The sequence below is a fragment of the Lupinus angustifolius genome, chromosome LG07 (genome assembly GCF_001865875.1).
Source record: "Lupinus angustifolius cultivar Tanjil chromosome LG07, LupAngTanjil_v1.0, whole genome shotgun sequence".
Classification (NCBI taxonomy): domain Eukaryota; kingdom Viridiplantae; phylum Streptophyta; class Magnoliopsida; order Fabales; family Fabaceae; genus Lupinus; species Lupinus angustifolius.
The window spans coordinates 19,733,287-19,748,569 of NC_032015.1; the positions used below are offsets into that span (position 1 = coordinate 19,733,287).

At 34.0% G+C, this 15,283-nt stretch overlaps 4 protein-coding genes across 6 annotated transcripts; 2 read left to right on the top strand and 2 right to left on the bottom strand.

Annotated features, from left to right (window-relative positions):
- LOC109352691 lies at positions 89 to 3,275 on the top strand. The gene is made up of 7 exons (XM_019594857.1): positions 89 to 718; positions 1,345 to 1,425; positions 1,819 to 1,893; positions 2,218 to 2,262; positions 2,340 to 2,429; positions 2,636 to 2,737; positions 2,916 to 3,275. The coding sequence occupies exons 1-7, from the start codon at positions 149 to 151 to the stop codon at positions 3,096 to 3,098; spliced, it is 1,146 nt and encodes a 381-aa protein (XP_019450402.1). The 5' UTR covers positions 89 to 148; the 3' UTR covers positions 3,099 to 3,275.
- On the top strand, positions 4,163 to 5,840 carry LOC109352696 (protein RETICULATA-RELATED 3, chloroplastic-like). Its single transcript, XM_019594864.1, has 2 exons — positions 4,163 to 4,287; positions 4,386 to 5,840. The coding sequence occupies exon 2, from the start codon at positions 4,428 to 4,430 to the stop codon at positions 5,541 to 5,543; it is 1,116 nt and encodes a 371-aa protein (XP_019450409.1). The 5' UTR covers positions 4,163 to 4,287; positions 4,386 to 4,427; the 3' UTR covers positions 5,544 to 5,840.
- LOC109352698 (pentatricopeptide repeat-containing protein At1g56690, mitochondrial-like) lies at positions 9,956 to 12,149 on the bottom strand. The gene has a single exon (XM_019594866.1). The coding sequence runs from the start codon at positions 12,117 to 12,119 to the stop codon at positions 10,044 to 10,046; it is 2,076 nt and encodes a 691-aa protein (XP_019450411.1). The 5' UTR covers positions 12,120 to 12,149; the 3' UTR covers positions 9,956 to 10,043.
- On the bottom strand, positions 13,210 to 14,820 carry LOC109352699 (acetyltransferase NSI). 3 transcript variants are annotated; one of them, XM_019594870.1, is made up of 7 exons: positions 14,639 to 14,820; positions 14,511 to 14,571; positions 14,165 to 14,357; positions 13,950 to 14,052; positions 13,752 to 13,852; positions 13,585 to 13,678; positions 13,210 to 13,442 (listed from the first exon to the last, which is right to left on the bottom strand). In XM_019594870.1, the coding sequence occupies exons 1-7, from the start codon at positions 14,751 to 14,753 to the stop codon at positions 13,363 to 13,365; spliced, it is 747 nt and encodes a 248-aa protein (XP_019450415.1). In that variant the 5' UTR covers positions 14,754 to 14,820; the 3' UTR covers positions 13,210 to 13,362. The 3 variants fall into 3 exon arrangements, with proteins under 3 accessions (XP_019450415.1, XP_019450414.1, XP_019450413.1); XM_019594869.1 differs by having other exon boundaries at positions 14,511 to 14,574; positions 14,630 to 14,820; XM_019594868.1 differs by having other exon boundaries at positions 14,511 to 14,578; positions 14,628 to 14,820.

Genomic DNA, 15,283 nt, shown 5'->3' on the forward strand with positions numbered 1-15,283 from the left:
TACATTTATTTATCTTAGTTATATGGTAACTTGAACGAAGGCATCTTTGTTACTCCTACCTATGTACCCAATCACTAACTCATAGTAATAATACCATTCACCATTCACCATTACTCAATTTCTTCCCATCTCATTTACAGAACCTCCAATGTCATCTTCAACATCGTTGTTCTCCTCTCCCAATTCACACTATTTCAATAAACCCTTTTCACCCAAACTATCACCATTCAAACCCCTCTCTGCATCACTCAATGGGGGAGGAAGAAGAAGAAGGGATTATTATAATGATACCCTTTATAACCAACTTCAATTTGATGACACAAAGTTTCAAACTTCAGGGCTGGATAACAAAAATAGTCATGCCCATGAAGATGGGTCACTCAATGGAAGAAGAACCTCTAATACCATTCTATTTAATGACACAAAGTTTCAAACTTTAGGGTTGGAGACAAATGGGTCTGATGAGATGATTGAGGGGAGAAGAAGAAGAAGAAGATCGAGGGAAGGTGAAGATTTGATTAGGATTCAGCAGAAGGGTGATGATGATGATGATGGCGTTGAGTTGGAAAAAGATGAGAAATCGAAGGGTAAAGTTGTTGGGATTAGAAAAGTTAAACAAATAATAAGAAGATCTAATTTGTTGGCAAAGCAAGTTATAAGTATTCGTTCTGCTCTTAGCTTGGGATTTGTCTCTCAACTTTGGGTTGACACTACCTCTGTGAGCACCCTTTTCTTTTTATAGATAAAAATAGCTTATTGTGATAACTTTATTCAAATAAGTTCAAAAGAGCTTAAAGGAACCTCATAAGCTTGTTTGGTAAGTTGTTTTCATGAGCCCCAATTAGCTCTTCTATTACTTCATCCATGCGTAGAGGAGTGTGTTTGGTATTAGTACCACCAAATAGCTTATAAGCTAGTCAACGGCTTGTTTGGCAAAAAATAGCTTTCGTCAGTGTTTGTTAAATGAGCTTGCTTGAATATGCAATCAGTTTTTACCTAGCTTTCAGCTCCCAGCCTATGTTTTTTGCTTGCTTATAAACTAAAGGCAGTCATTATCCTTTTGTTTTTCAAATAAAAATGCAAATTTGTATATACTACCATTTCAGCGTGGAATTAATTTGTATTATCATTCTAGGGACTAACATGTCCAGGACTTATGATTTGAGTTCTAAAATGATAGTTACTTGTCATTAGAGATTAATATGATGAATGCTTACAAATTAAGGGACTGAAATGGTGGTTTTATTTAAAAGTTTACTTATGATATTTGTTTGTTTTGCACTTTTGCTCATACGTATTTATGTGACCAAGTAACTTTTTATTTTCGATGAATTGTGTTTGCAGTGGATGGTTTTATTTGCAGAGGTGAGGCCAAACTTGCTTTCTGGGGATTCAGAAAAGTTCCTTCTAGAGGATATTAAGCAGGTAAAACATCCAGACTGATTATTTCTTTTCTTATTCGGGAATCATTCCACTCTCAGTTGAACGTTTTCATGGGTTGCCTTGCCTTAATTCACTTAAAACATGTTCGATACTCACAGTAATTTTATTTTTATTTTGGTGTAGTTTTTCTGCCTACAGTAGTGTTTGACCACTTAGGTTAGGATACACGTGAACTATATGGGTCTATCCAATGTTTATTGTCTGATTTTTTTTTTATGGCTGATGATGTTTGATTTGTTGCATGTATTTCTAACTTCCTCTATTTGCCTTTTATGAATCCTAATAATAAATAGTGTACCTTGTTGCTTTTCAAATAAGACACTTATTGAGTATTTCACTATTTTGAGTGTTTTGTTGTATCTTTTTCTTTTCCAGGTTGGAGATGTTATCCTTGTCCAGGATGAAAGTGTCACAGAGAATGAATTTAAAATGATTGGACTGGAAACACTGGTGTGCTACACTATTTTATACAACTCAAACTTGTGAATCATTTTCTTTTTACTAGATTTATTTGAAAAGTTCATTGTCTGCCTTCTTTAATTATATGTGATACTCAAACTCCGATAATCTGATGTGTTGGTGAAACAATGCTGATAAGCAGGATTCATGCTCACTTTTTCCTTGTATTCTGGTACTTTTGTATGATCTTTTTCCTCTACCTTTCACCCTTTTCAATTAGTCGTTATAGATTCCTGGTGTCAAACTTGAGTCCTTTACCTTGTCTCTCGAATTGATACAAGTTTGAAGATATCTTATTTGGTTTATATGTGCTAGGTTGGATACAAAGTCGTAACACCTTCTCAGCGGAATATCGGAAAGGTTATTGATCATACCATGTTGTTTATAACAGGTTTATTTGTCTCTAATTATTTAATAATGGGAACCTTAACTTTTAGGTTCGTGGCTACACTTTCAGCATCAACTCAGGAGCAGTTGAAGAACTTGAGCTTGATTCATTTGGACTGTCCATCATTCCATCAACTTTGGTAAATCAGTTGTTCTTTGTAAGGTTAATAAATAAATGGCTAAAGTATACTTTTGGTTCATATACATGATGCTCGTTTTCATTTTGGTCCCTATATGTCATTTATTTTCATTTTGGTCCCTATATGTCATTTATTTTCATTTTGGTCCTTATATTAACCTAAATAAGGAGTGATTGTACAAATTAATAAAAGTTGTGATATTTTAGGTAAGTACCTACTCTTTGGTGGTTGAGGATGTACTGGAAGTAGTGTCTGATGCAGTTGTTGTGAGTGAAGCTGCAGCCTCAAGGATACAAAGGCTTTCAAAGGTACCTCTTGTTTAAGAATTTACTTGCTGCTCAAAATGTTGCTTCTACATTTGCATTACATGTACATAATTATGATTATGATTTCTCCTTTTGGTTTGTCATGCTTGTAGTTATGGTATACTTGGTTGGTGCATGAGTTATGCATAAAGGCATCTAATTGTGTTGTTGGTTATACCAGGGTTTCTTGGGAAACCAGAATGTAGGAACTTCAATGGATGATTTTGAAGATTATGACTACGAAGAAGCTATGATATCTGATAATGTTTCTAGGAGAAGGAATGGTAGTTTTGGAAGAAAGAAACAGAATGAGAGAGATTGGGATAATGAAGATAATTGGGAGCTTCCAATGGACTACCTCTGATTCTCATTCATTCTAATTCTATTGCTATATCTCTCATGAAATAATGAAGTTTAAATAAGCAAGTATGTTATATTTAAAACACACTTAGTAGGCTTTCATTTGTATAGTTAATTAAGTTCATAAGTTGTAGTGAATTACCTTCTTTTATATATATATATATATATATATATACACACACATTTTGAGCAGTCTCTTTAACTTGTATTGCTGAATGGTGTAAATTTGTAATGTGGTCCTCCAAGGTATTCTTCAATGCTGAGAATATATCTTATAGTACATGTTATGTCAACCAATGAAGAAGCTATGAAAGAAAGAATAAGGTAGCAATTCTTGCTCAGGAGACAATGCTGGAAAGAAAGAATAAGAACCATTTCTCCAAAATAGAGAGCTCAATATTTCTTTATTCAATAATGACAAGATCTAAGATCTAGATTGATGAGCCTAATTTGAAGAACTAACCAATGTCGCTTTGGCCACAGATGGTATCATATTTTTAATGATCTTCTATTCTTACAAAACTACAAGTTGTATAATGATCATGAAGTTATTTCTTCCTAATCTTCCAACACAATAATTATCATCAGCAACTAAAGATGGGATGATAAAAAAACCCATCCTTATCAAAATTAACTCCCTAACCAACCCATTATTAACATGTATAGACACAACCAACAACATTAACCACAATATTAAATAAAGAAGACACAAAAAGTTGCCTTAGCTTCCCTCACCCCATTTTGTAAATGTATTGAGGAGTTGGTGCAACAATTATAAATATACAACAATATTAGTTGAGAAAATTACTCAAGATAATAAGGATAATTGACTACTTCTTTACTCTAAAAGTTTACATAAATATCATTCATGATTAATATACTATTTAGTAGATTTTGTAATTATCATTCATGATTAATTATCTTTGACTTTTAAAAATACAAATAAATGATATATTTACTAATTATGTAAAAAATAATATTTACTAAATTACTACTAAATTAATAAAGTTTCCAAATCACTTGATTCTCCGTTCCATAAGTAACCCTACCTACTTTTTATGAGTTTCAACAACTCTCCATACTCGAAAAAAACATTGAGAATAAGAAAAAAAGGTTGTTGCTTTTTAAAGCTATTTAGCTTATTATTCCTTCATAGTAGTTGGTGATCCTCCCTAATACTAGATCGAATCAAGGTATATCACTGTTATTGTTATTTCCATTCATTCATTCATTCATTCATTATATCACTCTTCTTCAATCATCTCATATTTCTCTTTTTCATATCTTACAGAAACATACTTACATGCATACATTGATTATATAGATAGATCAAATGGCTCAACTTCGCTTTTCCCCTCACTTTCATCACACTCTCTCTCAACACAATAATAACAACAACATCAACAATAACACACTTTCTCTTCCTTTTCCATCTTCTCCTCAAAGACTCCACCTTCACAACAACAACAACAACAACAACAACCCATCTCTATTTCTCACCAACCAATCTTCCCTTTCCTCCCAAAGTTTCAAACTTTACTCTTCCTCCGGCGGCGGAGGCAACAACAGCGGCGGAAATGGTGGTGGTGGCGGCAACAACGGGGGAGACCATAACAATGATGAAAATTTGAACGACCCATCACCAGATTCTTCCTTAAATTCAGGATTTGGAATCTTGGGGCTCTTCCTAGAAGGATGGAGATCAAGGGTAAAAGCAGATCCACAATTTCCATTCAAGGTTCTAATGGAAGAGATCGTTGGTGTAACAGCTTGTGTCCTTGGTGACATGGCATCTCGCCCCAACTTTGGTCTAAATGAACTTGATCTTGTTTTCTCAACCTTAGTTGTTGGATCAATCATCAATTTCACAGTCATGTATCTCTTAGCACCAACTTCTTCTTCTCTTTCAACAACATTGCCTTCTATCTTTGCCACTTGTCCAAAAAGTCACATGTTTGAACCCGGTTCATTTTCTGTTTTGGACCGCTTTGGGACTTTGGCTTATAAAGGTTCAATTTTTGCTGTTGTTGGTTTAGCTGCTGGGTTAGTTGGGACTTTACTCTCAAATGGGTTGATGAAAATGAGGGCAAAATTTGAAAATAACAAAAATGATGATTTTGAGAAGGTAGGACCCACTATTAAGTCACCACCTATTGTTTTGAATGCTTTGACTTGGGCTATACATATGGGACTTAGTAGTAATTTGAGGTACCAGAGTCTGAATGGTGTTGAGTTGATGTTGGAGAGAGGGCTTAGGCCTTTGGCTTTCAAGAGTTCTGTGTTGGTTCTTAGATTGGTGAACAATGTTGTTGGAGGTGTGTCTTTTGTTTTGTTGGCTAGGTTGACTGGTGCTCAGAGTGTTGGGGAACAAGACAAGAAGGATGTTGAAGTTGTTGTTGCAGAGGAGAAGTACAAGTTGCTGCTGGATGGAGACAAAAGAGAGGATTAATTTGCAAAATTCATAATAATAATAATAATAATAATAATAATAATATCACTTTCCTTTGTTTTCCAGGTATAATATCAATAACAAAGCTTCTCCTATGCTTTGAAGATTATGATTAGTGAATAAATATGCAGCAGTACATTATACTTTCAAGTTGAAGAGTATGATTGATTTGTATTATTTTTTTTAATGATTATTGATGCATGGAATGATAAATGATAACTTGAAAATCATTTTACTTTTGTGCTGCCTGCTTGTAACTCACAAACAACAATAATGTGCCAAATCAAAATTGGCCAAGTAGGTAAGTAGATAGATAGAGATAGATGTAGATGCTTTTGTTTTTCTTGCTTCCTTTGTAAGCTTTTATTGTCTTTATGTTGAACATTTATCTTGTTTTATAAGGTAATGTTTTTACTAATAAGTATGTAGTTGTTCTCGCTTCTTATCATTAAATTTGTACTATTTATCTACTTGATAACAATACCCTAAATTACATTATTATTATTGGATTGTCTACACTAATTTTAATAAACTAATCGATCAATAAGTCTTTTTAAGGTTAATTAAAGCACTCTAATTCTAAACTTATGGCAACATCCTTTTCATTTTCAGTTACCAATCCAAGGGATAGTAACGAGTCTAGATAAATTTGGGTAGTGCATTACATAAATCTATCTCACTCGATCATTTTATGATTCAGACTCGCCCCAGACCTAGTAGATACTCGTTTGGTCTGCTACCAACATATTTATGAGTACCTACCGAATTCCAGAATACCTATAAATAGGAATGGCAACGGGGCGGGTCGGGGTCGGGTTTGCATATACCCAAACCCGAACCCAAACTCAACGGGGTTGAAAATAAAAATATCATCCCTGAACCCGTCGGGTTTTGGGTAACCCGAACCCGGAAAAAAACCCGAAAATGATAAAGTGTTAAGGAAAATATGATATTATTTTCGTGTAATTTTACTCTAACATTTCTATTTTCTCTTGTATTATTTCATTTCTTTTATGTTTGAAGATCAAATAGTATATAAAGTAACATTAGAGATTAAAAACAAATGGCAAATGATAGAAATTTCAATTTTAAATTGAATTACCTTACTTCGGGGCAGGTTCGGGTTAGGGTCTTTGCTATACCAAACCCGAACCCGAAATTTAAACCTGGGTAAAACCCGAACCCAATCACATCGGATTTTCTCCGTTAAGTTCGGGCAGGTAACCACGGGTTCAGTTTTTATTGCCATCCCTACCTATAAATTCAAAAATCATGTGTTATTTTAGACAAACCAAAGAAGAATAAAAATGATAACAATAATCATAAAACATAATTAAAATACAACTACACAATTTTAAATTCTCACTTAACCTACAACATTAACATATGTGTTGAGCATATCTTAAAACAATTTCTAATGGTATGGGAGATTGAACTATATACACGGCTGTTGCAATAACATTTAACCTACAACATTAAGGTCGTTCTAATCTAGGTAACATAAATAAAATGATATACTACTAACAAAAAATTTAGTAATGTTACAAAAAGGTACAATTAAAATACTCAGAAAGTCTAACTCAAATGTAGTATTTTACAGACAAAAAAGGAAGTCTCCTAAGAAACTGTTGAAACTAATTACAAATATAGAGTTAATCAGCAGACTCATTTACAGAATGAAGGTAAGGTAAAGTAATTAAAAGAAGAAACAAGTAATAACTTGTCCTCTGCATATAACAAGTTAAGCAGTGTAGGATGACTAGTTTAATGGTAAGTTCAAGCACAATGCCGCGCCATTTCTGCTTCAAGTCTGCTAATTTCTGCCTCAGTTCTTTCCCTACTCGCCTCATCTCCTGAACCTAAAGCTTTCCTCAGCATTGTTATCTGCTTCACCATGCTTTTTACCTGTGCAAATTTTACATAAAATGGAACATTTATGATATATAGTCAGCAAAACAATGAAAATAAGGTTAAAGCAATACAAACCTTTCTTTGAGGCCATCTTATTACTCCTTGTTTGCGGCTAACTTTCTTCACTGATGAACTACATAAGCTCATTCTCCTACCACCTGTTTCCTCCATAGGCATATCAAAGTAATTGCTTAAATCACTCAATTTCGTCTGTGTTGTTCTGTCTCTCTGCCATGAATAGCATATTAAACTAGTCTTAAATAGAACTCTTGCCAAAAAAACACTTTCTGATTTTACATCATATGCTGCTATAGGGTAATAGAAGTAAGTAACTAGGCAAAGGTATATGAGAAATACAGAATGAATGAAAAAAGTATAACCTGTTGTTCTGCATGGCCTGGTCTAGGAACCCTTCCATTATCAGCCTCTTGTTCCATATCATTATTACTAATTGGGTTCAAATCATTTATGTCTCCAGCAAAGTCCAATCCAATGCAGAGGGTTTCATAATAGGCAGATAGAGGATCTTGCATAATAGCATACCCTAATGAAATTTGTTCAATGTAGTATTGCACTAGAAAGTTCTTGATATCTTGAATGGTCTTCATGCTAAAACTAATCATCATTACAGAAACATTATGTAAATACTCGGATTAGACAGTAGAGGAAGGCAAAAGATATATATAAGTGCATACAAGAAATAAATTAAAGTAGCATGAAGTTTATAATATCAAGTATAACAAATAAGGGTACGTAGTAGAAGGAACATACTCAATAACTCGAAATTGAGGGTTACTTGAAGAAGAAGAAAGCATGTTGATATTCTGATAATGAATTGCATGACAAATCATCCCAAGCGTTCCATGAATCTCAAGTTTTGTGAAGGTAAAACCTATAATACCAAGCACCCAAACTTTACATATCAAAATATATGGAAGGAGAAAAAGAAAGGCAAAACAATAGAATCCATAAATTATTGTTAGTAAATTTGGAGAAACCAAGCAAGCAACGAAAGTGGCTTAATATAATGAAAATTAGAAAATAATACCATTGGTGTGAATTATCTGTCTGAGAACTTGACAGCAAGTGCAACTAAAGGGGGGTGGTAACTGGGGACATATATTGTTATGTGATGATGATGATGATGGATTTGCTTCAAAGTGATTATTATTATTATGAATGGAATAATAATTAGCCACAATTGGATCATGGTTAACCTCTTGAGCAATTCCATGAATTTGTTGTGGATGAATATTATTATTATTATTATTATTATTATTATTAGATGATAAATCATGATCATGATCATGGTGGGGTGGTAGTAATAGTATGGGTGGGTTGGTGAAATTGAAAAAACTTGGACTAGGTGGAGGAAAAGGAGTGTCATCATATGGAACAACATTAAACATTTGATAATCCATCTAAAAACCTCAACAAGACAAGACAACAACGTTAAACATTGCAACTCAACAGACACATCCAATATATAATACGAGGCACCAGGCGCCAGTTAATGACCGTTGCAATAATTCAATTTCTCTATATTTAAACATTACTTTCATTCTTAATTCTTGCTTTCAATCACCCTATTTTTTGGTATTGTAAAGACCTTTTGTTTTAAAGGATAATTTCAAATAAATCACCATTTTTACAAACAGAATAATGAGATAATTGATCTTCTTCAGTCACTAAATTTTTATATATGTACTATTTTGTTTAGTTTTAAAAATATTTTTATAGAAAATAATGAAACAGATATGATTTTACTGACAGAAAGAGATAATTCATCTCCTTGTACTATAATATACTTATTCTCTTTGACAAAATGTTATAAAGATGTGAACAGTAACTATGTATCTAAGTACTAAATACTTACTAATCAAGACTAAAACTCATCCCATCAAATGATTTACTGAAAATGACAAAGAACATTGATTATTTTTCCATTTGGCAGAGTAAGACTTATGCACTATTAATATATCATTTATTATTTATATTTAATTATTATCAATTATTCAAAAATAATAATAAATGAATGATAGATATATCCTTATACATGCTCTCATCATGATAATTGTATATTTGAAACATATTTATATATAATTGTTTCCGCTCCTAATAACATTTTAGAGAGTCAATATTTTTAGAGGAATGATTTATCATTAGTTTGGAGGTCCTAATAACATTTGAGAGTAAAAGTTTTTATAGGAAATGATTTATCATTAGTTTGGAAGAAACTAAAGACAATTCTTCTAATTAGGTAGCACATTACTTTGTTGTAGAATGTAACACTTATCTCAAGTTAAGAAAAAGGTTTTGGAAAGTTTTCATTTCATATTTTTCAATATCAGAATTGTTTATGCTACAAATATTTTGAATGGATTCAATGTGATACATGTTTTGCCTTTCTTTTATAATAATAAAATAATAATAATATCCCTCTCTTTGTTGATACTCAGAGATAATGTACACAATAAATAATATAATAATACTCATTCATGTATGTGTGTTAGAATTATAATAAGTAAAATGTAGTTTTGATTCTTAATTAATAATATAGGGCATCATGTGATATGTATGCTGGTGTGATCACCAATAGTCATTACAAGAACAGTAACCATCCTTAAAATGATGAAATCTATTAGTATCCCTCAAAATGATGTGTCTTCCAGTGACTTTGGAAATCAATTTGATTGCTGAATGACAATCCCCACAAACCCTCAAATTTTTCATAACTCTAATTGGCATTCCTTCAGGCACTTTTATTAGTCCATAGGCAACAGCTAGCTTTTCACTATGATAACCCAAGCTATGTGTCTTCTCTTCCTCATCCACATCATGAAGCACAAAACTACCATCAGGACAGTACCCTGCTTCCCTTAACAATCCACCTAACCTCTCCAACTTTTTCATGATAATTGGCTGCTCCGGGTGTCCCTTGCTGTCTCCGCCCGTGAATCGATGTACCTTCTTCTCCACCTCAATCCAACTACAACCTGGCAATTTGATAACACACCTAGCTTTTATTTTTTCCCGAAGGACTTCAACATCCCCCCATCTTCCTTTTGATGCATACAAGTTCGAGAGCAAGACAGATGGCCCGGCATTTTTTGGCTCTAGCTGTGAAAGTTTCTTCACTACAATTTCAGCCAAATCCAGCTTCATATGAGTTCTACAAGCACCTAATAATGCACCCCAAACAACAGCATCTGCTTCCATTGGCATCTTTTCTACTAGTTCCATTGCTTCATTTACCCGGCCAGCTCGGCCTAGCAGATCAACCAAGCAAGCATAGTGTTCTACTCTTGGCTCCACTTGATATTTGGATTTCATTAATTCGAAGAACTCAAGCCCTTCTTTCACCTTTCCGCTATAGCTACATGCCGTGAGAACTCCAATGAAGGTAACATCATCAGGCTGAACTCCACAGGAGCACATATCATGGAAAACATTTAATGCTTCACCTCCCAAACCGTGCTGGGAATAACCTGTGATCATAGAGTTCCACATAACAACATCCTTGAAGGGAAACCAGTTAAAAATCTGTTTTGCTTTTGCAAGATCACCACATTTAACATACATTGTAATCAATACCGAAGCAACATATAAATCTTGATCAAATTCAGATCTCACCAACTGAGCATGAACCTGTCTGCCATGATCAAGAGTAGCTAGGCTAGCACATACAGAAAGAACACTAATCAACGAAGGGAAATTCAGTGCAACACCTTCTCTTTGCATCCTAGCAAACATACCAAGCGCTTCCAACTCACACCCTTTCCGTTCATACACCTTAATCATCGCACTCCAAGTTCCATCATCCCTCTCCCTCGTCCGTTCAAACACATCCCTTGCTTTACCAACCTCCCCAACACTCCCAAATCCCATAATCATTTCATTGCAACAAACAGTCCATTTCACCGGCATTGCATCAAAAAGCTCAGAAGCCTCACTCATCCTTCCACTCTGAGTATAACCCATAAGCATCGCTGTCCAAGACACCTCATTCTTCTCCGGCATCACTTCAAAAAGCTTCCTGGCAACATCCACGCACCCGTTACGTGCATAACCATAAATCATTGTCGTCCAAGTAATCACATTCCTACGTGGCATCTCATCAAATAGAGCACGAGCTTCATCCAAACGACCCTCCTGACAATACCCACCAATCATGCTTGTTACGGCCACAACATCCTTAACAGGCATTATATCAAAAACCTTCTGCGCATCATCAAACCGACCCTCTTGAAGTAACCCACCAAGCATAACTGTCCATGAAACAACATTCTTATCTGGCATACGCCAGAAAAGTGCTTCTGCTTCTGAGATCATCCCATTTTGAATGTAGCCACGAACCATTGAGGTCCAGGAAACAACGTTTCGGTCAGGCATTGTGTCGAACACTTTTCTTGCTTGAATGAGCATTTTGTTTTTAATGTAACCAGATATCAAGTTATTCCATGAAACGGTGTTCTTGATGGGTGTTCTGTTGAAGAGAAGGGTCGCTTGGTGAGGGTTGTTGGATTGGAAATAAGCGGAAACGATAGCGTTCCATGAAGAAGTGTTTTTTTGTGAGTGAGGCATTTCGTCGAACAACTTACGAGCATTTTGGATGTCGCCACTGCGTGCGTATCTTGCAATAAGAGAACCATGCTGCAATCTCATTTATTTCACTTTTCTTCTTACTAACTAACTCACACTCCCAACAACTACAAATAAATAATCTCAAGATGCTTTTTTTATACATCAATATTTCTCTTCGACCTTAAGATAATAAATACCCTTCTTATTCATTAAGCAATAACACTCTATTTTTTCAACTCAATTTTCCTCTAACAAGATTACTTATGAAAAAGTAAATAACAATTATGCGAATTATTTTACAATTTTACTTTATAAATAATGCAAAACACATGATGCGTTGATTTAATTTTTAGTATATAACCTTTTTGTAAAAATAAATCAACTCACCAATATATTGTATTTTATTTTATTTTTCTCTCTATAAGCTGGTTATATAATCACTATGAAAAAACTTACAAAACAAACAATAATGCTTGGGTATATGTAACAAAATAAATTTATTGGGGAAAAGAATTGTTTTATTACTTTATAGTTTTTATTAACCATTACTCTTGGATATACATTAAAAAAAACATAACCTATAAACCAATTAACAAATTTATTAATAAAGAGTAAGTCAATAATCTTATTTGATATATTAGTTAAATGCATTTGATATTGGAAAAAAAATCATCTCCAATGTATTATTGTTTTTTTCTTTTATTTTTTATGTACTTCCCTCTCTATACTAGAGAAGATAACAACCAACCTTGTTATTGCTAAAAATGGTAGTTTCTATTATATAATAAAAAGATGATAGTTATGATATGAGGTTTTATACTTTTATAAATTGGATCCTCATAGGAGGAAGATAGAACTTGTATTGGTTAATGTACAAGTGAGTAGCGTAACAATGTGTTAGAGCATATATAAATAAATAGTGCATGTCTTGTGTATATGATTAACTAATATTTGGTTTCTTTCTCCCTTTTGCCCTTCATAGCTGCTGCTTTTATGTACAAAAGGGAATATTTCTGTGTTCATATCATACTCTATTTTTCCTTATCCACCAACCACATACTAAAAGTGACACTTTTGTTCTTTATTGCCAATTTTTATATTCCATGCTAGCACAAAACCTCACAATGATGTGATTGATAAGTCATTAAACTTTGGAAAAAGAATTACATGCTAGCACCTAACACACTAATTACAGCTTTGAATCTTTGATAACCAAATCTTCATGATTAATACACAAACATGCCACTGCTGTTCTTGCAAATGGTTGCAATGTTGATCAATATAACTAACAAGTATAAGCAACATTTTTGAAAGGTTGCAGCAATTAGTAATTTGGGTACCAAAACATGCCTTTTATGCCCTCTGGATCAGCTTCAAAGCCTAAATTGCTGTAAAATTCCACAACTGCATTCAACATACAACAAAATTGGAACAAGGCAATATGAACTTTGAGCATTTGCAAACTATCCACTTGAACTAAACAGTATAAAACATAGGATAAGACCACAAACAAGCATAAGCACAAAGATGTTAAATATTGTTATACCTTTACTATCTGCAAAGAGACTTATATTGCCAATGTCCCTTTGCAGAAGAGTTCGTATGAGCTTCTCAACAAGCGCTTTACCGAGACCTTGGCCCTATAGAATAACAAAAACATGAATAAGCTGTATGAGTTATTAAGAAGAAGCAGAGGTAGGAGACAGAAAATACCTGGTAGCTAGGATCAACTAGGACATCCCAAATTGTGGCATTGAAGGCATGGTCTGATGTAGCACGAGCCATACCAATTAATCTCTTTTCTTCATTCCCCTCTGTCAAATAGCTTGGGCAAGTACACTAAGATGTTCATCAAATAGGTTTAGAAAGATACAAGGATAAAGAAGGGGAAAAAAACCCATTTTATTTTACCTGAGCCCGGTGGTGATTTTCTTACAGAATGCAATGAGGCCACTATATAGCTATTTTTCAATGCAGCAGCTAGTTTTGACAATGGCCTACGTGGCCACCCTACCTGTTAATTAAGGACATGAGCCCCTTATTAATCACAATAGAAAACAACAACATAAACAACAACAACATAAACAAGAACAACATAAACAACAAGAACAACAACAACAACAGACCTTGTCACAGAGGGCTTGAATATCATAAACATCAATATCGGCACCCGAAGAGAATATTATTTGCTCAATTGTTCCATCAGGTTCAGTCTTCTCAACAAGGACAAACTCTTGACCCAGAGCTTCTTCATCTTCTTCTTCTTCTTCCTCTGTGGAGGGTGGATCGATAACTTGTGTCGTCTTATTCTTTATCAACCTGAGGGGGGGAAACAAGTCATGTCCATTTCTATTGAAATAAAAACCCTTCGTCTTATTCTTTACCCAAGCACACCCTGAGTTTAAACATAAACATAAATATGGAATTGGAATTGGAATTGGAATTGGAATGGATAATAAAAAGAAGATGGACCCAGATTTGATAGATTCCCAGAAAGAAGCCTTGAGCTGAAAAGTCTTGAACTTTGTGGTTGCTGCAACCAAGCAATTAGAGTGAGAAGGAATTGAATTAATAAGCAAAGAGAGTGAGAGTGGTGGTACCTGTAGTAGTAAGTGTAGGAAAAGAGTGATTTAGATTGGGAGGAGGAGGAGGAAGTAAGAATTGAGAGACAACATATGAAGAAATAGGATTGAATTTGAGGTTCAGGGTTACCATTTTTATGTATAATGAATGAATGAATGGTATTGTGTGTGTGTATGTGTGTATGTGGTTGAGTTTGGAAGTGAATGAATGAATTGTAATAATAAAACCTTTTCTAACTGGGCTAGCCCATCTCAACTATCAAATTAATAATTTCAAACATTATGTTTTATTAATATATATCTTCTCTATGTCTATATTCAAATTATTTGCAAGTTGTAGAGAGGAATGAAACAAAACACATGCCTTCTTTCCATCTGCAAGTTATAGTAATATATATATAAGTGGTAACCTTCCAAATGATATACTTTCACTTCCCCTCTAAGATTCATATATCTCCACCATAACAACTTTTCAGGTCATATTCCTTACTCTCTTCCACACCACCTTGTCTTTTTTCATTTGTTGAATATGAATGATATGGATCAAGGATATGAATATATGGTTGCTGGTTATTGATTTTTCTAATTATGACATATGAAACATGATGATAGGAACAAGGGAAAGTGATTGCAGATTGCAGATTGAAGATCATGCTTGGAGCA